General features: G+C 40.5%; 1 protein-coding gene across 2 annotated transcripts in view; it reads left to right on the top strand.

Moving 5' to 3' along the window:
• The window catches only part of eya1 (EYA transcriptional coactivator and phosphatase 1), a 198,272-nt gene that overhangs the window by 26,362 nt on the left and 147,726 nt on the right, over positions 1-24,184 (top strand). Inside the window, exons 5-7 of one of the 2 annotated variants that reach the window (XM_063042022.1) lie at positions 5,110-5,173; positions 5,422-5,564; positions 5,774-5,896. In XM_063042022.1, the coding sequence (XP_062898092.1) occupies positions 5,110-5,173; positions 5,422-5,564; positions 5,774-5,896 (330 nt within the window). The remainder of the gene's footprint in view (positions 1-5,109; positions 5,174-5,421; positions 5,565-5,773; positions 5,897-24,184) is intronic. The other variant, XM_063042018.1, reaches the window with a different exon arrangement.

Here is a 24,184-nt window from a genome sequence, read left to right as displayed (position 1 = left end):
TTTTGGAATTCTGGTTTCCTCCCCATTCCAAAAATGTACAGGTTAGTAGCTTAGTTGGTCTCCTGTGTGCAATTGGGTAACACAGCCTCACTGGGCCAGAAGGACCTGTTATCCTGTTGTATCTTTAAGTAAAAAGTAAACGACTTTGATTCTGCATGCAAGTGACTCCCATGACAGAGCCATTTAGGTTACAAATTCTGTGTGTGTGTGTGTAATAAATTAACCCATTTTTTCCAATTTTCATTTCTTATTGTATGCATTGATGATGCAGCTTTGTATTATAGAAAATTATGAAACCTCCTGTTATCTAGGAATGCAGTCCCACGTCCCCATAGTGCAAACGTCGCCTGTATGTGTTTTCGTAGATACCACCTAATAATGAGAATGCTTTGATGTTTTGACCTCCACACTTTTCTACCTTCCTTGGGACTTTTAAACATCACTTGTAGGTCAAAAGCAAGGAATGCTCCTATTGATGATGTCAGGAGTTTAATAGAAACAGGGTCCAGTGAGTAAAAGCTAATTCTGAGGATAAAGGGGAATGTGGAAAATTGTAGGGATGTATGGGATCAGGCCTAGGATGAGGGGAGCCTGGCAAGGGGTTGGCTTGCTGGAGAAGAGAATGTGTTTGTATTTAACATTTGCTTTTTTTCTGTCGGCTTCAATTTTTTTAAGACAAATGACTCTGCATTTGCTTGACCACAAGTCCCATCTGCACTGAATTCCAATGAGTTCTGTTTCTATCCTCCTGTCATTTGGTGGGATGCGCCTGATTGGGCCTGTTGCCTGAGCTTACCACACCCATTTCTGCAGCCACATTTGCCTTTTGCAGCCTTTTAGTTGCGCAGCAAAGTGGAGTAAGTGGAAACTAGACCTCAGCCAGCAGATCCTAAGAGTCCTCCCACCCTGAAGGTGTTTGACAACTCATTGCTGTCAAGGACCTTTAACTGTTGTCAAATAATTAGAGATACTTATTACTTTTTGGGAAACTGAAAGATCTAAAGTCACCTGGACTAGATGGTGAACACCACTGTGTTTTGAAAGAGGTGGCTGAAGAGATCATGGTGGCATTAGTAATGATCTTTCAAGAATAACTAGATTCTGGAGTGGTTCATGAAGACTGGAGAATTGCAAATGTCACACTGCACTTCAAGGGAGAGAGGTAGAAGAAAGGAAATTATATGCTAATTAGTCACACCTCAGTGGTTGGGAAGATGTTGGAGTTGATTATTCAGGAGGAGGTCTCAGGGTACTTGGAGGCACATGATAAGATAGGCTGTAGTCAGCATGGTTTCCTCAATGGAAAATCTTGCCTGACAAATCTGTTGGAATTTTTTCAAGAGTTAACAAGCAGAATAGATGAGGGAGAATCAGTGGATGTTGTGTACTTGGATTTTCAGAAGACCTTTGACAAAGTGCCACACATGAGGCTGCTTAACAGCCTTATGTATGGCACCTTAACAAGCTATGAGCCTATCTTATTACAAGAAAGATTCTAGCATGGATAAAACAGTGGCTGATTGGCAGGAGGCAAAGAGTAGAAATAAAGGGAGTAGAAATAAAGGCTGCCGGTGATTAGTGGTGTTCCTCAGGGGTCTGTGTTGGGACCGATTCTTTTTACCTTGTATGTCAATGATTTGGAATATGGTATTGATGGCTTTGTTGCAAAGTTTGCAGACGATATGAAGGTAGGTGGAGGGGCAGGTCATTTTGAGGGAGTAGAACGGCTATAGAAGTCCTTAGACAGGTAAGGAGAATGGGCAAAGAAATGGCAGATGGAATACCATTTCACGCACTTTGGTAGAAAAATGAAAATGTTGACTTTTCAAAATGTAGAGAAAATACAAAAACCTGAGGCGCAAAGAGGCTTGGGAGTCCTTGTGCAGGATTCCCTAAAGGTTAATTTGCAGGTTGAGTGTGTGTTGAAGAAGGCAAATGCAATGTTAACATACGTTTCAAGAGGACTATAATATAAAAGCAAGGATGTAATGTTGAAATTTTATAAGGCATTGGTGAGGCCCCTTATCTTAGAAAGCACATGCTGAAAGTGGAGAGGGTTCAGCGGTCATGAAAATGATTCCAGGATTGAATTGCTTGTCATATGAAGAGCGTTTGATGGCTCTGGGCCTGTGTTCTCTAGAATTCAGAAGAATGAGGGGTGACCTCATCGAAACCTGTTGAATGGTGAAAAGCCTTGATAGGCTGGATGTGGAGAGAATGTCTCCTATGGTGGGAGAGTCTAAGACCGGAGGACACAGCCTCAGAATAGAGGGACATCCTTATAGAATGAAGATAAGGAGGAATTTCTTTAGCCAGAGAGTGGTGAATCTGTGGAATTCTTTGCCACAGGCAGCTATGGAGTCCAAGTCTTTATGTATATTTAAGGCAGAGACTAATAGATTCTTGATTGGTCAGGGCATGAAGGGATACAAGGAGAAGATGGGAGATTGGGGCGAAAAGGAAAATTGAAATGGCGGAGCAGACTCAATGGGCCAAATGACCTAATTCTGCTCCTATGTCTTATAGTCTTGTATTTAAAAGCAATGTGACCTAAATAATTATAAGAAAATTTTTTAAAATAATCCTTTTAAATCAACTTGAACTAAGAAAATAATTTTTAAAAAGTAAGAAAAATCATCTCTTTTAATTGTCCTCCCACCCCCACCACCAATGTTGAAATTACTTGTATAGAAGACAAGGCAATTCTTTTGACATGGTTATCAAGCTGTACAATACACGTTCGTGTGCTTTCATGACACTTCGATGAAAAAGGAAACCCACCATGAGCACAACTTGGTCGCATATTCTGAAGCCATAAATGTTTTGTTTCAGCCTTCTTTCAAATTGCCCCTGAAGTGCTAAGCTTCTGGCGATAGTTGCACACATCACTGCACTTCTCATCCAGTCTGTATCATGAATTTAATACTAGTGGATACAAAATGTAATTTCTCACTGTTAGACTATGTACAGACATGCATATATACATTAGTGATGGTGCCTAAGACTTTTGCACAGTACTGTAGTAATTTTATGTATTGCACTGTACTGCTGCCGCAAAAATAAACAAATTTCATGACACATGTGAGTGATGATAAACCTGATTCTGATATGGTTCTCATTGTGGACTGAGAGTGGGAAGGGGGCAGGGAAAATAGAACCATGGTTGGCAAAAGGGGATGGGGGAGGGAAAGGAGCAGGGAGCACCAGAGAGACATTTTGTCATGATCAATAAACCAATAGAGGAATTAAATGTCCTTGCCTGGTGTCTCTGGGCTGGGTGTATCTGCACCCGCACCACCTCCCGCCCTTGGCACCCCTATTCTGCCACCTGTCCCTCCCCCCTCCCCCTCCCCCCCACAAGCAGTGCTCTACTCACACCATTCCCAACATCCTTTGCTCCCGCTAGATTTACAAGCTCGCTCTCTGCTCCATGTTCACAAGTACAGTATTGTGCAGCACACTGTGGGAATGTATGTAGAGTATATATTTCATGTTTTTCTGTGCACTGGGGTCACATTTGTCTTGCTGACAGTAAATCACCCACCCATTGTGTTTCACCATCTGGTGCCCTTTTCCATCCATGTCAGGGAAAACCAAGCAGGTCTGCAACAGCCAGCAACCTGCTTGACAGGTTATCTCCGAAGACGGAGGTAAAAATAACCTTCATTTAGTTTAATGAGCTAAGGATATGAGCTACACACATGAAATTTGTCACATACACTCCCTGCAGATGCCACGCCCTCTTAGATCATAGAGTTGATCATAGAAACATAGAAAGTAGCTTCGGGGGCCACAAAGCTATGCTGAACATATCCTTACCTTAGAAATTACTGAGGGTTACCCATGGCTCTCTATTTTTCTAAGCTCCATATACCTATCCAGGAGACTCTTAAAAGACCCCATCGTATCCGCCTCCACCACCGCCACTGGCAGCCCACTCACCACTCTCTGCATAAAAAAACTTACCCCTGGCATCTCCTCTGTACCTACTTCCAAACACCGTAAAACTGTGCCCCTCATGCTAGCCATTTTAGCCCTGGGGAAAAGCCTCTGACTATCCACAGGATCAATGCCTCTCATCACCTTGTACACCTCTATCAGGTCACCTCTCATCCTCCGTTGCTCCTGAGTTCACTCAACCTATTCTCATAAAGCATGCTCCCCAATCCAGGCAACATCCTTGTAAATCTCCTTCTTACTTCAGTTATTATAAGTTAATTACTTCGTCTATGCTGTGTTAGTTGCTAGAGGTAGTGATGCTGAAGTTAATTGCAACATCTAAACAATTAAAAACAAAAGCAAGCCAAACTTGCTGTAGGATGGTAGCTTTTAATCACTTGACCTTTTTGAACTCTACTCAGTGGAAATAAAATAGGACATGGAGCAGGAACACGTGCTGAGCAATGCACTGAAACCTGGTGCAGCCACCTCATGGGTTTAGTGGGGAAGGACCATTGTATAGAGTTCTTCCACTGCTGGACAAGAGAAGGCCAGGTTGAGGGAGGACTAGGCAGCTGTCGATCCCAGGGGATCATGGGTTTGTGCCTCTGGTGGACTGTGTCCTCTCCAGGGCACAGGCTTGGGTGGGAAGATTAGAAGAACTGACTGTTGCTCGTGCAGCGGGTTTCCCCTGTTCCTCTGAGCGAGGAAGGTCCTTAATCATCACTCCAGGGGACTACATGAGTGGCAACATATCTCATCTGGTTTTAAGGAATCTAACTGAATGCTGTACATTGATTATGAATCTAAGATTGAAGAAACATTGCACAGCTTATTCTTATAAGTAATAGTTTTTGTTATGAATAAAGTGTTCTGATAGCCATTTAATGACATGTTGGAGTACCCACCTCTCTACTCTCAGTAAAGGAATGAAGAAAATGGGGAATTACTTTTTTTTAAAAAACCTTCAGTTGTATATTACATATATTAGTGGTATGGTGGAATAAGTTTAACAATTGAGCATGATTAGAAATCAAAAATTTTTGTTCTTACGTTGTGATTTAAACGTGCATATAATATTGCAGAACGTTATCAAATAAATTCTGAAATACATAAATGTTCCATTATGTATCGAGTGATTTATTTTATTTGTTTTTAAATTCTGTTCAGGAATTGGTGGTGGTTTTAGCCCAAGGGAAACACATCACTTCTCTCCACATATTTATCCTTCCAAGTAAGTTCTCTTTTATTCGATAAATTAAGACATTTTAGACTCCTGGTCAGCACCTTTTCATTTTATCACATTTACTTGCATGTCCTGAACCCAAACACTACAGTTTTCTACAATGCATCCCTTTGCAGATTTATCATTCTTCAGGGAAAAAATGGTTTTCTATCTTATTCAATACTCTAAGTGGCAGAATTAGCTATTAAAAGAATTGCTTTACGCATTAATACCATTTTCTTAACTCCAAATCACAGGTCGTATCCACACATTCTCCCAACTCCACCTTCACAAAGCATGGCATCATATGGACAGTCTCCGTATGCCACAGGAATGCAGCAAACAGCAACTTATGCAACTTACCCACAGCCCGGCCAACATTACGGAATACCATCTTATGGTAAGCAGACAAGTTGTTTAAATAAAAAATATATTTCTCTGCCTTGTCAGTTACTGCAAAGAATGACTTCAACAGCTAACAACAAATTTTCTAATTTGTTTGACATTAAACATTGTTTACATCAAATGATAACTCTTCTGTTTCTAATATACTTAAATGAGAATCTACAGATCTGATGACATTAACCGATATAGGTGCATTATGGGCAGGCATCAAGACTGAAGGTGGATTGACTCAAACACAGTCTCCTGGCCCAACGGGATTTCTAAATTATGGTTCAAGCTTTAATGCACCTCAACCAGGCCACGGCCCTTACAGTTACCAAATGCAAGGTCTGTGCCATCTCATGTCATTTATCCAATTTCATTGTGAAGTGTTGTTTAACCAATGCATGCCAACATTAAAGATCAAGCTTGCCACCTACAGTTGTATGGGTGTACATGGAAACTGCATCTGAATAAGCTCTTAAAGTATCTTTATGTTCAAAATCTCGTAGATTGAGACTGAATGGAAGGATAATGTTATTGACGTGCAGCACCAACAGGCCATCAAAACTTTGCGATCGATTTTAGTATTAAATGCCATGAAATAAATACTCTGTTAGGAGCCTTGTTCTGTTATGGGTTCCAGATACAAAGTGGCAGTATTTTCTTTATTCTAAAAATATGTAATTGAGTCATAATCTGATATAAAGCAAAATCATTTCAGTACAATTAGCCTGTTAATCTTTAAAAAGAGAGCGAATATTGCTGCAAGCAGTGACCTGTGTTGTATTGTCTCACCTAAGTGAATAGACCATACTGTGACTTTGAAAACAATTTGTCTCCCATTAGACAGAGCCATTGGATCATTGATAAGATGGATATCAATTACGATTTCAGCTTTAGATTGGTAGAGGAGACTCATCTGTATTCTTTGGCTATGCAGCAGCGCTAAAATTAGCCGTGTTAAAAGACAGAATAGCATCTAAAGATTATTTCTTCTCTCTTCCCTTGGTACGTTTACATCTACATCTGCAGCGTAAACCAGTGAATCAACTACTATTGGGCAAAAGTGTAGCTTGAGCTTTCTGGTGGACCTTCTGAAATTGCATTCCATTGCTTAAATGAAATTGAATTTCAGAAGTCAAGTTTAATGCACAGCTACCACTATACAGTACAATTAGTGTAAGTAGTAATGAGGATGAATTTCTAGGCAAGAATCCTTTGAAAGGCTGTGCTAACTTCTGACTCCAATCACCAGCTCTCCACCTGTACCCCAAACCCACTCGAATTTCCATCCCTTCCACCACTTTCAGGAGTTTTTGCTGGAAGTAGTAGGGATAGACATATGCAATAGTAAACTTTGACATAGTTTCATTCTAAATCAAAGTCTATCAGTTCTGTTCTGTATAGCATATCTATGGCATATGCGGTGGTGGATGAACTACATCATAAACAGACCGTGGAGAATTCTTATAATTACAGAGTGGAAGATTCAACTACTCCAGACCATGAAATTTCCATTTCACAACAGAATTAACATAACTCTTCAGTTTAAGTCTCTAACGGCAAGTTGCATGAAAGACCTACCTCATTCTCCCTACCCGTGATAAACGTCCATCGTATGGAATTCTGTGACAGATGGAGCTGACTAAGTTTACAACTTTCTGCAGCTCATTTCGATCCTATGCAGTAGTTCCCTCATTGCCCTCCCCCCCCACCACCACCCCATACCAGATAGTGATGCAGCCAGTCAGAATGTTCTCCACAGTACGTCTGTAGAAATCTGTGAGTGTCTTTGGTGAGTGTCTTCAACGCGTGTCTCCTCAAACACCCAATGAAATGTAGACGACGCTGTGCCTTCTTTGTAACTTGGGCCCAGGATGTTGACTCCCAGGAACTTGAAATTGTTCGCTCTTTCAACTTCTGATCCCTTCTTGAGGACTGTGTGTTTCTTTGTTCTACCCTTTCTGAAGTCCACGGTCTTTGTTCTTACTGACGTTGAGTGCAATGAGGGAAGATCATGACTGTGAATTCCAATAGATAATGGGTAATTCCAACAGACAAAAGTCAAGGCAACAGAGATTAGTACAAAAGGTGATAGGAAGAATAGATGATTCATTATTGGAAGTGAAAATATTATGATACAAGCTATATAGAATACATAGGCATCCCACACAGCCTTCCGATCGCGCCTCGCAAGGCATGAAAATGCCCGACGCTGGCCTCTCAGGCCTGAGTCGACATCATCATCATCATCACCATCATCATATGTGGAATTATAGCAAAGAAAAACTGCATAGCGAAAGACAATGTGGTGAAGAAAACACTGAGCCCTTTCACTTACTTTAATGTGTAAAAGAAGAACAGTAAGAGTATATTTGGTCCTGTATTTAAGGTTTTTTAATTACAACCAATGGCCACCTCAGCTTGAACGGATGTTTGTCACTTGTAATGGCCATTCAGCAATTTGCATGATTAACATCCTTATCTCTTGTATCTGTGTTAGCACCAAAGGGTGCTCATGCCTTGGCTTTCCATGCTCTTGCTACTGCCTAACCCACAGTCCTTTATAGAACTTCCAACAAAGGCCAGACTGTGCTTGTCAGAACTTGAAGACAAGTACTCCACACTAGTTCTGTGGGCCATCCCCTCCCAATGTCATCTGCCTCTCATTCTCCTAGCAAACTCCATGGACCTACCCAAGCGTGACAGCCAATGATGCAGAAAAAGCACATTTCCGTGGTGGAGAGCAGAAAACTTTGGCTGCCTGACTGGCACCCGCAGTTCAGCAGATTTATGTTAATAAGGATGAGGCCCAATCTCAGAGAGCCTTGGGCATCTAGTTCTGCTGCACACGAAAAACACAGAAAGCAGATTTGAAAACAAGCCTAAAAATATCTGCCACATGGATTAATACATAAAGAAAGAGAAAATAGACCATAGGGAGGTATTGTTTTATTTAAAACAATAATATAATGATAAGGGAAACAGCGACATCTGGACTTAATAAGAACATGATAATTACAGTGTGGATTGAAGTGATAGGGAGTACAGTAAATGAAAGAAGCAAGTTTAAAAAAAATCTATTTCAGGTCACATAGTTTGACTGTAACAATAAAATACTAAATTATGTAAAGAAATTAGTGGGAAATTTTTAACTGAGGATGCAATAATCACAGAACAAACTGAGGCAGAATTTACTGTCAGCTGCACCACTCTCTGCTGACTTCCAAATCCATTTTGAACTGATCTGAAACAATCCTGGAAGCAGAACATGTACTGGAAAGTCAGCTGAACCCCTTGCGGCAAGGAATTGCGAATCAAAAGGGTGTGCAGCAGTACAGTGAGATCCTGTGCAACTTACACCAGCCCACCCATGAGGGAGGTGAAATAAACTTTGACAGCTCGGTTAAACCATGCCTCCATCTTAATACAGAATTCTCCAAGTTGTCAAATACTCTTGAGTATTTCTGACATTCAAAATTCAGCAAGTACTATTAAAATAAAACTTAAAAGAACTGAAAATTCCCAAAACACTAAAATGTTGTTTAATGAAGGACAAATTAATTGATAGTTCTCAAAATCGTTTGTTGCTATTTCCTCCACTGAAATGAATAGAGAAACATCCACGTGGCAGGTCGATGTTCGTGTAGATTTCCATTCATATCGTGCAGAATCACTGCAGTTTTGCACAGTTGGTGAACCACTGACAACATTTTCAGATGTCCACCCTCTGTGGACTTGGTAGCATATATGTTGCGTAATGTCTATTGTCATAGTGGAAATGCCGTTTATTTTTCTGTAAAAAAAAAATTGACTCTGTAGTTCAACAGAAATGAATGTGGATGATCAGATTTGGAGGAAAACGAAGAGGCATGTTAAACAGAGTGGTAGTGAAAACCTGAGATAATTAATTGGTTTGCATTAGCAGATCAATAATTCAATAGCATCTGGTTATTCTGTGATCTCAGTCTCAGAGACCTACTTCAGACCGTCTTTCAAGAAGATGAAGCCTCACAAGGTGTCAGGCCCTGGTGATGTACCTGGCATAGCTTTGAAAATGTATGCCAATCAGCTGATGGAAGTGTTCGAGGACATCTTCAGTCTCTCACTGCTGTAGTCGGAGGTTCCCGCCTGCTTCAAAAGTGCGACAATCATACCATAAGACTGTAAGATATAGGAGCAGAATTAGGCCATTTGGCCCATTGAGTCTGCTCCACCATTTCATCATGGCTGATCCAATTTTCCTCTCAGCCCCAATCTCTGCCTTCTCCCCATATCTCTTCATGCCCTGACCAATCAAGAATCTATCAAACTCTACCTTAAATGTACATAAAGACTTGGCTCCACAGCTGTCTGTGGCAACAAATTCCACAGATTCACCACTCTCTGGCTAAAGAAATTCCTCCTCATCTCCGTTCTAAAAGAATGCCCCTCTGTTTTGAGGCTGTATGCTCTGTTCTTCGAATCCCCCACCATAGGAAATATCCTCACTACATCCACTCTATCAGGACCTTTCACCATTCGATAAGTTCCAATTAAGCCACCCCTCTTTCTTCTAAATTCCACTTATTACAGGCCCAGAGCCATCAAACACTCTTCAGATGACAAGCTATTCAATTCTGGAATCATTTTCGAGAACCTGCTTTAAACCATCTCCAGTTTCAGCGCATCCTTTCTAAGATAAGGGGCCAAAACATGTACACAATACTCCAAGTGAGGCCTCACCAGTGCTTTATAAAGTCTCAACATTACATCCTTGCTTTTATATTCTAGTCCTTTTGAAATTAATGCTACCATCATATAAACCATATAACCATATAACAATTACAGCACGGAGAAAGGCCATCTCAGCCCTTCTAGTCTGTGCCGAACTCCTAATCTCACCTAGTCCCACCGACCTGCACTCAGCCCATAACCCTCCATTCCTTTCCTGTCCATATATCTATCCAATTTAACTTTAAATGACAACATTGAACCTGCCTCAACTACTTCTGCTGAAAGCTCGTTCCACACAGCTACCACTCTCTGAGTAAAGAAGTTCCCCCTCATGTTACCCCTAAACTTTTGCCCTTTAACTCTCAACTCATGTCCTCTTGTTTGAATCTCCCCAACTCTCAATGGAAAAATCCTATCCAAGTTAACTCTATCTATCCCCCTCACAATTTTAAATACCTCTATCAAGCCCCCCCTCAACCTTCTACGTTCCAAAGAATAAACTTGTTCAATCTTTCTCTGTAACTTCGGTGATGAAACCCAGGTAACATTCTAGTAAATCTTCTCTGTATTCTCTCTAATTTGTTGACATTTTTCCTATAATTCAGTGACCAGGACTGTACACAATACTCCAAATTTGGCCTCACCAATGCCGTGTACAATTTAAACATTACATCCCAACTCCTATACTCAATGCTCTGATTTATAAAGGCCAGCATACCAAAAGCTTTCTTCACCACCCTATCCACATGAGATTCCACCTTCAGGGAACTATACACCATTATTCCTAGATCCGTCTGTTCTATTGCATTCTTCAATGCCCTACCATTTACCATGTATGTCCTATTTTGATTAGTTCTACCAAAATGTGGCACCTCACATTTATCAGATTAAACTCCATCTGCCATCTTTCAGCCCACTCTTCTAACTGGCCTAAATCTCTCTGCAAGCTTTGAAAACCTACTTCATTATCCTCAACTCCACCTATCTTAGTATCATCTGCATACTTACTCATCCAATTTACCACCCCATCATCCAGATCATTAATGTAAATGACAAATAACATTGGACCCAGTACAGATCCCTGAGGCACACCACTAGTCACTGGCCTCCAATCTGACAAACAGTTATTCACCACTACTCTCTGGCGTCGCCCATCCAGCCACTGCTGAATCCATTTTACTACTTCAATATTAATACCTAATGATTGAACCTTCCTAACCAACCTTCCATGTGAGACCTTGTCAAAGGACTTACTGAAGCCCATATAGACAACATCCACCACTTTACCCTCCTCAACATTCCTAGTAACCGCTTCAAAAAATTCAATAAGATTTGTCAAACATGACCTTCCACGTACAAATCCATGTTGATTGTTCCTAATCAGACCCTGTCTATCCAGATAATTATATATACCATCTCTAAGAATACTTTCCATCAATTTACCCACCACTGACGTCAAACTCACAGGCCGATAATTGCTAGGTTTAGTCTTAGAACCCTTTTTAAACAATGGAACAACATGAGCAATACGCCAATCCTCCGGCACCATCCCTGTTTCTAATGACATTTGAAATATTTCTGTCAGAGCCCCTACTATTTCCACACTAACTTCCCTCAAGGTCCTAGGGAATATCCTGTCAGGACCCGGAGACTTATCCACCTCTATATTCCTTAAAAGCTCCAGTACTTCCTCTTCTTTAATCATCATAATTTCCATAACTTCCCTACCTGTTTTCCTTATCTTACACAATTCAATATCCTTCTCCTTAGTGAATACCGAAGAAAAGAAATTGTTCAGAATCTCCCCCATCTCTTTTGGCTCCACACACAGCTGTCCACTCTGATTCTCTAAGGGACCAATTTTATCCCTCACTATCCTTTTGCTATTAATGTAACGGTAGAAACCCTTGGGATTTATTTTCAGCTTACTCCAAGATCCCCTTGCACCTCAGATTTTTGTATTTTCTCTCCATTTAGAAAATAGTCAACCCTTTCATTTCCTCTGCAAAGGTGTATGACCATACACTTCCCAACACAGTGGTGTTTAAACAGAGTTGCAGGAGGATGTAGAGGCAGATATTGGTAAGATCTCAGACCAAGTTAGGAATCAAAAGGTTGAGCGTGGTGTGACTAGTATCCCGACCTGCCTATATTTCAATGCAAGGAGTATTGTAGGAGAGGTAGATAATAGTGCTGAAGATGAGGTAGCTGGTTTATAAAACAGAGACAATGTGCGGTGAGGAGAGGCTTTCGATACATCTGTAAGACCAAGGAATTGATTGTGGACTTAAGGAAGGGAGTTGAGGAACCACACACCAGTCCTCATTGAGGGATCAGAAGTGGAAAGGATGAACAGTTTGAAGTTCCTGGGAGTCAACATCTCTGAGGATCTATCCTGGGCCCAACGTATTGATGCAATTATAAAGAAAGCATGACAGCGGTTATATTTCACTAGGAGTTTGAGGAGATTTGTCTTGTCAGCAAAGACACTTGCTAATTTCTACAAATGTACCATGAGGAGCATTGTAACTGTTTGCACCATCATCTGGTATGGAGGGGCCACTCACGGGGATCCGAATCAGATTTAATATCACCAGCATATGTTGTGAAATTTGTTAACTTTACAGTAGCAGTACATTGAAATACATGATAGATAAATAGAGAAAAAAACTGAGTTACATTAAGCATATACATGTCTATTCAATATTAAATAGTGCAAAAAAAAAACCCAGAAATAATGTAGTGAGGTAGTGTTCCTGGGTTCAATGTCCATTCAGGACAGATGGCGGAGGGGAAGAAGTTGTTTCTGAATCACTGAATGTGTGCCTTCAGACTTCTGTACCTCCTTCCCAATGATAACAATGAGAAGAGGACATGTCCTGGGTGGTGGGGGTCCTTAATGATGGGCACCCCCTTCTTTAGGCAGTACTTCTTGAAGATATGTTGGATACTACAGAGGCTCGTAACCATGACAGAGCTGACTAGTTTTACAAGTTTCTGAACTTACTTTGATCTTGTGCAGGAGCCCCCATATACCAGACAGTGATGCAGCCAGTCAGAATGCTCTCCACTGTACATTTGTAGAAGTTTTCAAGTAGTTTAGTTGACAAACCAAATCTCAAACTCCTAATGAAATATAGTGCTATCTTGCCTTCTTTATAGCTGCATCAATATGTTGCTTCCAGATTAGATCCACAGAGATATTGATAGCCAGGAACTTGAAATTGCTCACTCTCTCCAATTCTGATCCCTCTATAAGGATTGGGTTGCATTCCCTCATTGTACCCTTTCTGAAATCCACAATCAGCTCTTTGGTCTTGCTAACATTGAGTGCAAGGTTATTGCTATGACAGCACTCAACAGGATCGGAAGAAGCTGCAGAAAGTTGTAAACTCAGCCAGCACCATCATGGGTACTAGCCTCCCCAGCATCGAGGACGCCTTCAAAAGGCGGCATGCAATATTAAGGACCCCCATCACCAGGACATGCCTTCTCATTGCTACCATCAAGGAGGAGGTACAGGAGCCTGAAGAAACACACTCAATGTTACAGGAACAGCTTCTTCGCCTCTGTGTCAGATTTCTGAATGGACAGTTAAGCAATAAACACTACCTCAGTAATTTTCACTCTGCTTTTGCAGTACTTATTTAATTTTCATTTTATATATACACTTTGTAATTTTCATTTTTTTATTATGTATTGCAATGTTCTGCTGCCGCAAAACAACACATTTAATAACATATGCCAATGATATTAAACCTGGTTCTGATTCTGATCTAGAATGTTTTCTGACATGTTTGTGTTGGGATTGCAGTAGCCTTGTTATTCAATGGAATGAAACATTCTGGGAGACTATGACATAGTTAAGAGTTGAATTCTTAGTTGACTGAGCTTTCTGACAAGTTACTCTATCATGGTAGCATTATTTTATGCCTGTATAATCTGGAGCACCTGCAGAAACACTCTTATAATTTTTCTTGCAGTGTCAAAAATTTTGCATTACACATTTTTTCTTAATGTTTAGATTATATGTTTAATATGTTGTTTCCTTTTGGTTTAATTTTAACTTTTTTCTTAATCATTCAAAATAGCTTGACAAAAATTAGCAATAGTACTGGTGTACATTTTCAACTGACATTCTCCACATCCTTGTGGAGATGGTGGATGAAGACTTGACAGTATATCATGACCAGTAGACATTTGCTTGACCAAGGTGCTTTGGCATGGGTTATTTTCCAATCGTACTTTCCTAACAAGATCAAGTAACACCATCAGATGTTCAAGCAAACACGAGGAATTCTGCAGATGCTGGAAATTCAAGCAAAACACATCAAATTTGCTGGTGAACGCAGCAGGCCAGGCAGCATCTCTAGGAGGACGTACAGTCAACCTTTCAGGCCGAGTCCTGATGAAGGGTCTTGGCCTGAAACGTCGACTGTACCTCCTCCTAGAGTTGCTGCCTGGCCTGCTGCGTTCACCAGCAACTTTGATGTGTGTTGCTAGATGTTCAAGCAATGTGACTTTTCAGCTTATAGATTTTAACAGGAACATAATGGTTGTGTAGCTACAGTATGTCTAAGAATAGTCTTGAAATAGGTTAACTACCTGTTCAGATTCTTCATTTTGGAGGTTTTATTTCTCTAGCACAAAAACATGCTTATTATGTGCTGTAACGTTTCCCCCTAATTTCTTTAAAAAAAACTATTTGTTTTCTTTTTAGGAAGATTAGAAAATGTGTTCTACTTTTGCACAGAATAAACCTTTATAAGATTACATTGGGTTTGCTTGGGAAAACTAAGACTTGTGTGATTCTACACATCCACAAATGTCATGTGATATTACTACTAATCTAGCCATTACTATAGAGTACTAGAGTTATAGAGAAGTATAGCGCTGAACCAGGTCCTACAGCACAGCCAGTTCGTTCCAAACCATTTCCAGTTCCACCGGGCGGAAAAATAATTAACTTTTATAACAGATTCCTTAAAATTGTATTTTCCTATTAAATGAGTTAGACTTAAAAGTTCATGTTTTTGAAAGTAAAATTGTAAATGTTAAAATGTTTTTAATTTGCCTCTGTAGGGTATTTTTCTGCCATAAAGTTGTGTATAAATTTATGAACTTCAGCATGACCAGACAATATTTCAACTTAAAATTTGATTTAATTTTGTTAGAGCTTGTTTCCTTGGCAGTTGTGAATTTTAAACATCCAATCTCTGATTTCTTTTTTTTATTTCCCATAGAAGAAAATAAAATATATCACCAACAGTTCAAAACTCAGCTGAATAAACTAAATGTGTGTGGTGTATTCGAGACCAGGTGTTCAGTTTGAACTCTCTTATACTGTAGTCTCCTCCCATCAGTAACAAATTAAATCAGTAATATGACTAATGAAGCCAAATCCATATGGAATAAAGTACCTGCCAAATATTTTACCTGTTCTATCCTAAATTAAGTTTGGCAATATGAGCTAATTCCTTTGTGGATATTTATATCTTTCCACTGTGGAATTCAGGCTCCTGTTTGTTAATAATTTGGCTGAACCAAGTATTGAAAAAAAACATTGATAATTTTTTCTCCTTACTTCAGAGGGGGGTATTAGAAAAGCAGTAGTATGGAGCAAAACATGAGAAAGAAAAATGTATCCAAAATATACCGTCTAGCTCATTAATCCACTGGAATTTTTGGGGAGCTTTTTTTTAAAAAGAATTCTTTTTTCTCCCCTCATCTCCTGAAGGTGCTGACCGTTGTTGGGTAGAGTTCCTTGGGCACCAGCAGACCTTCAGTATCTCACCCACGTGGCCATTCTTCATGCATGAGCCTAGAGGGTGAGAGCCCGCAGGCTTTGACCATGGGACCATCACAGGTGAGCCTGACGTCCACATGAGCACTTTCCAGCAGGAATCACTGGACAACAATCTGGAAAGGGAACCATGACTGACTTTCCTCTCCCTACTCCAGTGGTGTTAACCCCAGTCTGTAGATGCCCCACCTTACTTGCCTAATTCTGTTGAGACTAGAATTAAAAACTGGAGCATTTTGGTCTTTATGCTTAGGACTTCTACCAGTTTGTGACATTATGCACAATCACAAAATACCACAAAGCCTGAGGTAATGTCCAGCAGACACTTCCTGTAGCGGGGCAATTAATCATCTCTGCTTATACTAAAGTCTGTAACCATTAAACCAGTTCCCAGTGAAGTACTTAATGATAATAATAATCTTCGCATAATGATAGCGTAAGAACTTAGTATGAATTTTAAAGTGAAGATGAAATTCTGTAGCACACTGAAGAAAGTAGGGCACAACAATATTTGTTGGAGTAAAATTTGAAGATTTGAAGAAAGACTACTTCCACTTTTTAACAAATATCACCTGGCATTTAACTCTAGCTATAAATATGACAGATTTATTTTATTCAATGTTTTTTAAAGCCATGCTTCAATGAAAACTCTCACCCTTTTCTAAGGCTACTGGTAATGAAACGTGTGCTGAATAACGTCTTACTCCTGTTTGCCTCTCTTTCTTTGCTTTGTAGAACATGGAATTAGGTTAAATGTTTGTCTCTGGAATAAGTTGCAAGCTTATGCAGCAAGTGCAGATTTGTTGCAAGCATTCAGAAGAGCGATGGGGAAAATTCCTGGAAGAGGAAAACATTTGCAGTCAGAACATGATATATGCTGTTGGCCTGGGTCATCTTGCTCACCATAGCTTCTTGGAGCTTCCTTGATAGCCTTAATATGACAGTGAGCATTTTTCAGGTGTCATCCTAAAATGACCAAATATGTTATGTTGGGTTCATCTGGAGCTCACATAGGCGTGGTCTCCAGCTGATCCCACCATGATGGAAATGTGGTTGATATTTTGAAGCTGAATTAATATCAGGATCAGCAGAGCAGCTAATTCTTTCCTGTCCATTTTCAATAAATGTTCATATGTGTCTGACTTGCTGCTAGCACTTTATTGCATCTGAAGTTGCCGAGAAATATTATCCTCCTATGTAAAATAATTAAAATGTTTACTTGAACAAATATAGTGCCAGAGACAGCAGGGCTATAAACTGGATGTCGACCAGCATACACTCCTTAAGATTTTAAACTTCCCCCATTCTGTGACACCTTGTGATGTGAGAAGAATAATCTTACATGGTCCTCTTGTGGAACATTTCTAGAAAACACTGAGAATCCAGATGAATCTGGGAGCCAAGCATTCAGTTTTAGAATGCAAAAATTCTAAAGTAAAAAATAAATACTGTAAAAGACCATGAAAGTAAGGATGTTGGAATTAAGGAGTGGACCTCCAAAAGGAGCTGGAATTGAAACCTACAGGAGCTGAATACAGGAATTTCAGGAGGCAGGGAGGACCCGAACAAAGAATATCAGTGGACTAATGCATGGTAAATATTAGAGGTAAAAGACACTGTATGCTTGAATCTGGACAACACAGAAAAGGCTGGCAGATCTCAAGTAGGTCAGGCATGATCTATGGAAGGAAATAGAGAGTTGACAGTTCAGACCTTTCATCTGGTCTGTAGGATAGAGGGAAGATAGCCAGTATCTAAATGTGGAGCAAGGGCCTTAAATGCTACCTAACCACTGTGATCTTTCAGCATGGTAAATACTTTTCTCTAATCATTGACAGTTGCGGGTATGTTTATACAGGCAACTTGCCAACTAGGAGAAGAAAAACTAACTAATGACAAATGTTGGATTTCCCCTTTAATGCTTGAATATTGACTTTCACTGCTACTGCTTCAAGGAGCTGACTACTTCCTTCGTAAAAATGGGAGTTCAGTTTGTAATGGTGTAATGCCCTGGTAAGATTTCTACTGCTGTGCTGTGAGGTAGTTTATATTAGCAGTTCTCTGTAAAAGCAGTGTGCCCTGCTGTTAGAATGTTTGGCTTTGGCTAAAGATAAGAAGCCCTGATGTTCAACTTAGGAATGTGGTGTCAGCCAATCAGGATGGTGAGACCCAGAGAAAGTTCCAGAGAGAGCAGGACGGACAGAGCTTTGTGATGGACAGCTGTCCAGTTTGGGGTCTTTTGGCAGGAGCTGCAGAGCAGACAGAAGGGAAAATGCCGCAGAATGCCATTGGAAGGAGAGCCAAATTGCAAGAGGTGCTTTGTGCTGATGACTCCTAGGAGGTAGAGAGACAGAGAGGTAGAGAGAAAGAGAGAGAGAGACTGACTTTGAGGGAAGTTAAAAAATGTGACGGGTGTTTTCACGCAGACTGTGGACCCAGCACGTGAGTAAGGTATACTTCCCTGAATACAGAGTTTTGAAAGAGACGAGCTCCAACAGTTATGGACCCTTTTTAACTGTAATGGACCCTTTTATTTTCTTTTCTCTTTTTCCTAATAACTGATAAAGCTGAAATTAGTAAATATACTTCCTTTACAATTTTATGCAGTGTACGATCTGTTATTTCTTGCGGACCGATAACTGTGTATGGGGAATATTTACACAGCATTCACTCAAATTGTGGTTTCTTTAATCGGAACACCGCGACGTTCCTGTTTGGTTGAACCCCAAATCATTCCGACCCTTGATGTGTATTGTTCATGAAAGGTGGTGAAAAGTCTTCTCACCACAGAGTCATGTGGCTGTTAGCAGAGTCAGCTAACGAGCCAAGTTTGTATACGACCGCAGTGAAGGGGTTACCATCCAAGAGGTAGGAATCAGAATCAGGTTTATTATCACTGGCTTATATGATGTGAAATTTATTGTTTTGTGGCAGCTAGCTAAAGTGATGCACGTTGGTTTAAAATGCACTCATCCATGACAAAATCTTTCCAATCAAATTCCTGTAAGATTTCTGCTTGGATCACAATTTCCAAATGAAGCACCTTAAACTCTGGGAGTTTTCTTTTGTTTTGGAGAGTTTCATTAATGAAGCAGCGTGCACTATAAAGAGCTCAAGGAGATGCAACATTTCATTTGCTTGGATCTCTCTCAGGTCAGTAGCACTGAATGTGCAACATAACAGCACCTGTGCATGCAACTGCACTTCTGCAATTTGTTTTCATAAACTTCAGTGGACTTAGATTTCAGAAATGGAATAACTAATGCAAACATTAACTGTGATGGAATTACTTGGCAATGGTGGAAATCATCTTTGAAGTGCCAGTTCTTGAATGAGCCAGGTATAAAAAAAGTATATGGAATTAACGCAGTTAAGTGCGATTAGCATAATAGTTGGCATGAACTCCATGGCTGAAGGACCTGTTTCTATGCTGCACAACATAATGACAATATGATTATGAGCATGTTTTACTCCATGAGTAACTTAAAAGGCAGCCAGCTAGTCACTTTCTACAAAAGTCCATACAAGGTTCAGGATGATCATTTGGAGTAGAAGACTGTCAAAGGGTTAAGTAATGATGCTCCCATTATCCATGAGTACTAGGGATACCACTTTCTTCATACAAATTTCTTTACATCCAAGGACACACATTGTATTGAAATGACAGGCAGGTAGGCTCTGTTGGTTAAACAATGAAATCAAATCCTTAGGAAGAGGTGACATGGGATTGGAAGGTGTAGAATCATTGTGGGTAGGGCTAAAAAACTGCAAGTGTATAAAGACCCTGATGGGAGTTATTGACAGTCCTCTGAACAGTAGCAAATGTGTGGGCTACAAATTACAATGGAGATAGAAAAGGCATGCCAAAAGGGCAATGTTACAATAGTCATGGGGGATTTTAATATGCAGGCAGATCAGAAAAATCAGGTCGGTGCTGGATCCAAGAGGAGGAATTAGTAAAATGCCTATAAGATGGTTTATTAGAGCAGCTCATGGTTGAGTCCACTAGGATGTCAACTATTCTGGATTGGCTGTTGTGCAATGAACCAGAATTGATTAGAGAGTTTATGGTAAAGGAACCCTTAGGGGAAAGTGATCATAATATGATCAAATTCGCTCTGCATTTTGAGAGGGCGAGGCTAAAGTCAGATGTATCACTACTACAGTGGAGTAAAGGAAATTGTAAAGGCATGAGAGAGGGGCTAGCCAAAATTGATTGGATGGGAACACTAGCAGGGATGATGGCAGAGCTGCAATGGCTTGAGTTTCTGGGAGTATTTCGGAAGGCACAGGATAGATAAGTCCCAAAGAAGGAGAAGTATTCCAAAGGCAAGAGGACACAACCATGGCTGACAAGGAAAATCAAAGCCAACATAAAAGCCAAAGAGAGAGCATATGATAGAGCAAAAATTAGTGGTAAGTTAGAGGATTGGGAAGCTTTTAAAATACAACAGAAGGTAGCTCAAGACATAAAGATGGGAAAGATGAAACACAAAGGTAAGCTTGCCAAATAATATTAAAGAGGATACCAAAAGTTTCTAAAGATAAATAAAGAGTAAAAGAGAGTCAAGAGTAGATATCAGACCACTGGAAAATGATACTGGAGAGGTAGTAATGGGGGACAACAAAATAATGGACGAATAGATAAGTATTTTGCATCTGTCTTCAATGTGGAAGACACTAGCAGTATACCGGAAGTTCGAGAGTGTCAGGGGACATTATTGAGTAAAGTTTGTCATGATTAGGGAGAAAGTGCTTGAGAGACTGAAAGGTATGAAGGTAGATAAATCACCTGGACCTGATGATCTGCACCCTGGAGTTCTGAAAAAGATAACTGAAGAGATTGTGGAGGCATTAGAAATGATCTCCATTGTTCAATAAGGGAAGGAAATTATAGATCAGTTAGCCTGTCTTCAATGGTTGGGAAGATGTTAGAGTCAATTGTTAAGGATGTGGTTTCAGGATACTTGGAGGCACATGATAAAATAGGCCCAAGCCAACTTCAGGGAAAATCTTGCCTGACAAATCTGTTGGAATTCTTTAAAGAAATAACAAGCAGGATAGACTAAGGAGAATCAGTGGATGTTGTGTACTTAGATTTTCAGAAGGCTTTTGATAAGGTGCCACACATGAGGCTGCTTAACAGGTTAAGAGCCTATGGTATTACAGGAAAGATTCTAACTGGATAGAACATTGGCTGATTGGCAGGAGGAAAAGAGTGGTAATAAAGGGAGCTCTTTCTGGTTGGCTGCTGGTGACTAGTGGTCTATGTTACGACCACTTCTTTTTACATTATATGTCAATAATTTGAATGAAAGAATTGATGGCTTTGTGGCCAGGAATGTAGACGATAGATGGATAGAAACTTTATTGATCCCAAAGGAATCAAAGACATACAGTGTCATAGTGGCATAGACATACTATGACATACAGTGTCATAGTGGCATAGACATACTATGACATACAGTGTCATAGTAGCATTACAAGTGCATAGATATACAAATATTAGAAGATAAATAAGAGAGAACTAAAAAAAAAGTTACCTTGAACAGTCTAATAGGAGGGGTTCATCACTTGCCCAGCTATAGGTTGACTCATTGTAGACCCTAATGGCCAAAGGTTAGAATAACTTCATATAGCGCTCTTTCGAGCAGCGTAATTATCATAGTCTGTTCCTAAATGTGCACCTCTGTTCAGCCAAGGTGGCATGAAGAGAGTGAGAACATTGTTCAGAAAAGCCAGGATTTTCTGTAGGGTACTTTGTTCCACCACAGCCTCCAGTGTGTTTGGTTTGACTCCTATAACAGAGCCAGCCTTCCTAATCAATTTATTGACCCTGTTGGCATCACCCATTGCCCCAGCACACCACCACATAGAAGGTTATACTGGCGACAACAGACTGGTAGAAAATGTGAATGAGAGGCCTGTATACTCCAAAGGATCTCAGTCTCCTCAAGAAGTAGAGGTGACTCTGGCCCTTCTTGTACACAGCCTCTGTGTTGATGCTCCATTCAAGTCTGTCATCCAGGTGCACTCCCAAGTACTTGCAGATCCTCACCACATCCATGTCCTCACCATTAATAGTAACAGAGAGCAGTGCAGGCTTGGTCTTCCTAAAGTCCATCACCATCCTCTTTCACTTACTGATGTTGAGCTACAGATGATTCAGCTTACACCATCTGACAGAGTTCTCTACCAGGGCCCTATATTCATCCACCCATCCTCCCTTTATACACCCAACTATTGCTGAGTCATCTGAGAATTTCTGCAGATGACATGACTCGGTGTTGTATCTAAAGTCTGAGGTATACAGGGTAAACAGGAAGGGGGCCAATACAGTCCCCTGTGGGGCCCCAGTGCTGATTATTACCATGTCTGACACACAACTCTGAATCTGCACAAACTGTGGTCTGCCAGTCGGGTAGTCCATTATCCAGGATACAATGGAAGTGTCAACCTGCTTTGAGCGGTGCTTTCCCTCCGCAAAGGGGACTGCATGATATAGAAGCCACTTGAGAAATCAAAAACTATAATCCTCACGGTGCTGCGAAGATAGGAGGAGGGTCAGGTAATGTTGAGGAAGTAGAGAGTCTAAAGAAGGACTGAGACAGATTAGAAGAATCAGCAAAGAAGTAACAGTTGGAGTACAGTTTCAGGAAGTGTATGTTCATGCACTTTGGTAGAAGAAATAAAAGCATAGACTATTTCCTAAGTTGAGAGAAAATTCAAAAATCTAAGGTGCAAAAGCAGACATCCCACCCTGCGAAAACTCATTTCAGGGAGGTAGCACCATCAATTTGCAGGAGACTCCAGGAACATTCAGGAGAGGTGGGATGTCTGCAATAGAGTAGCTCCTTAGCAGCTAGCCAGCTAGTTTAAATAACGTTAGCTATGCTAATGAACGAATGACACCTGTTAAACTCACCTAAACATGTCTTTTACAGTCTTAACCCACCATGGGCAATAGAAAAGTCACTGTTGCAAACAGTGCAGTGAGCAACACTGTCATTATTTTTGACCCCTATGAGGCAGGGGTACACTTTAGTGTAGTCTGAGGTGACGTACGTTTTATATATTCTTTTTTTGGCACACTCTGCCATGACGCGCTCTCTCTCACTCTCTTGCTCTCTCTCGCTTGCTCTCAAACAAATCGATTTCCGGGATATTGTATATAATTTGCAGGCATCAGGGAGCCTCTCTCAATATGTGGAAGACTCCCAGAACTTCCGGGAGAGGTGGGATGTCTGCAAAGAGTCTTGGAAGTTCTTGTGCAGGATTCCCGAAAGGTTAATATGCAGTTTGATTTGGATTGAGGAAGGCAAATGCGATGTTAGCATTCAGTTTGAGAGGACTAGAATATAAAATTAGGGATATAATGTTGCGGCTTTATAAGGCACTGGTAGGCCTCACTTGGTGAGCAGTTTTTGGCCCCTTATTTAAGAAAGGATGTGCTGATGCTGGAGAGGGTTCAATGGAGGTTCACGAAAAAAATTCTGGGATGAAAGGCTAACCATATTAGGAGTGCTTGATAGCCCTGGGCCTGTACTCACTAGAGTTCATTAGAATGAGGAGGGATCAAATGGTGAAAGGCCTTGATAGAGTGGATGTGTTTCCTATGGTGGAGGAGTCTACAATCAGAGGACACAGCCTTAGAATAGAGGCATGCCCATTTACAACGGAGACAAGGAGGAATTTATTTATCCAGAAAATGGTGAGTCTGTGAAATCTGTTGCCACAGGCAGCTGTGGAAGCCAAGTCTTTACTTATATTTAAGGCAGAGGTTGATAGTTTCTTGATAAGTCAGGGCATGAAGAGTTATGGGGAGAAGGCAGAAGATTGGGGCTGAGAGGAAAATGGATCAGCCGTGATGAAATGATGGAGCAGACTCGATGGGCCAAATGGCCTAATTCTTATGGTCTTATGGTTTTGTTAACAGGTAGCATTGTTGCAATGCAAGTTGAATGGCAATATCTTGAGAGGTTTGTAACACAGCAGCCAAAATGAAACAAGAATATTAGTTTTGAATGTTTATACTTGTGTTTCTGTAGAGTTAATTTTCCCATTTGGATGTTAATTTTAGTGCGGCCAATTATAAACTAATCTCACAGTTATGA

This window comes from Mobula hypostoma, chromosome 1 (assembly GCF_963921235.1).
Source record: "Mobula hypostoma chromosome 1, sMobHyp1.1, whole genome shotgun sequence".
NCBI classification, from domain to species: Eukaryota; Metazoa; Chordata; class Chondrichthyes; order Myliobatiformes; family Myliobatidae; genus Mobula; species Mobula hypostoma.
This window is presented reverse-complemented; position numbering and strand designations above follow the sequence as displayed.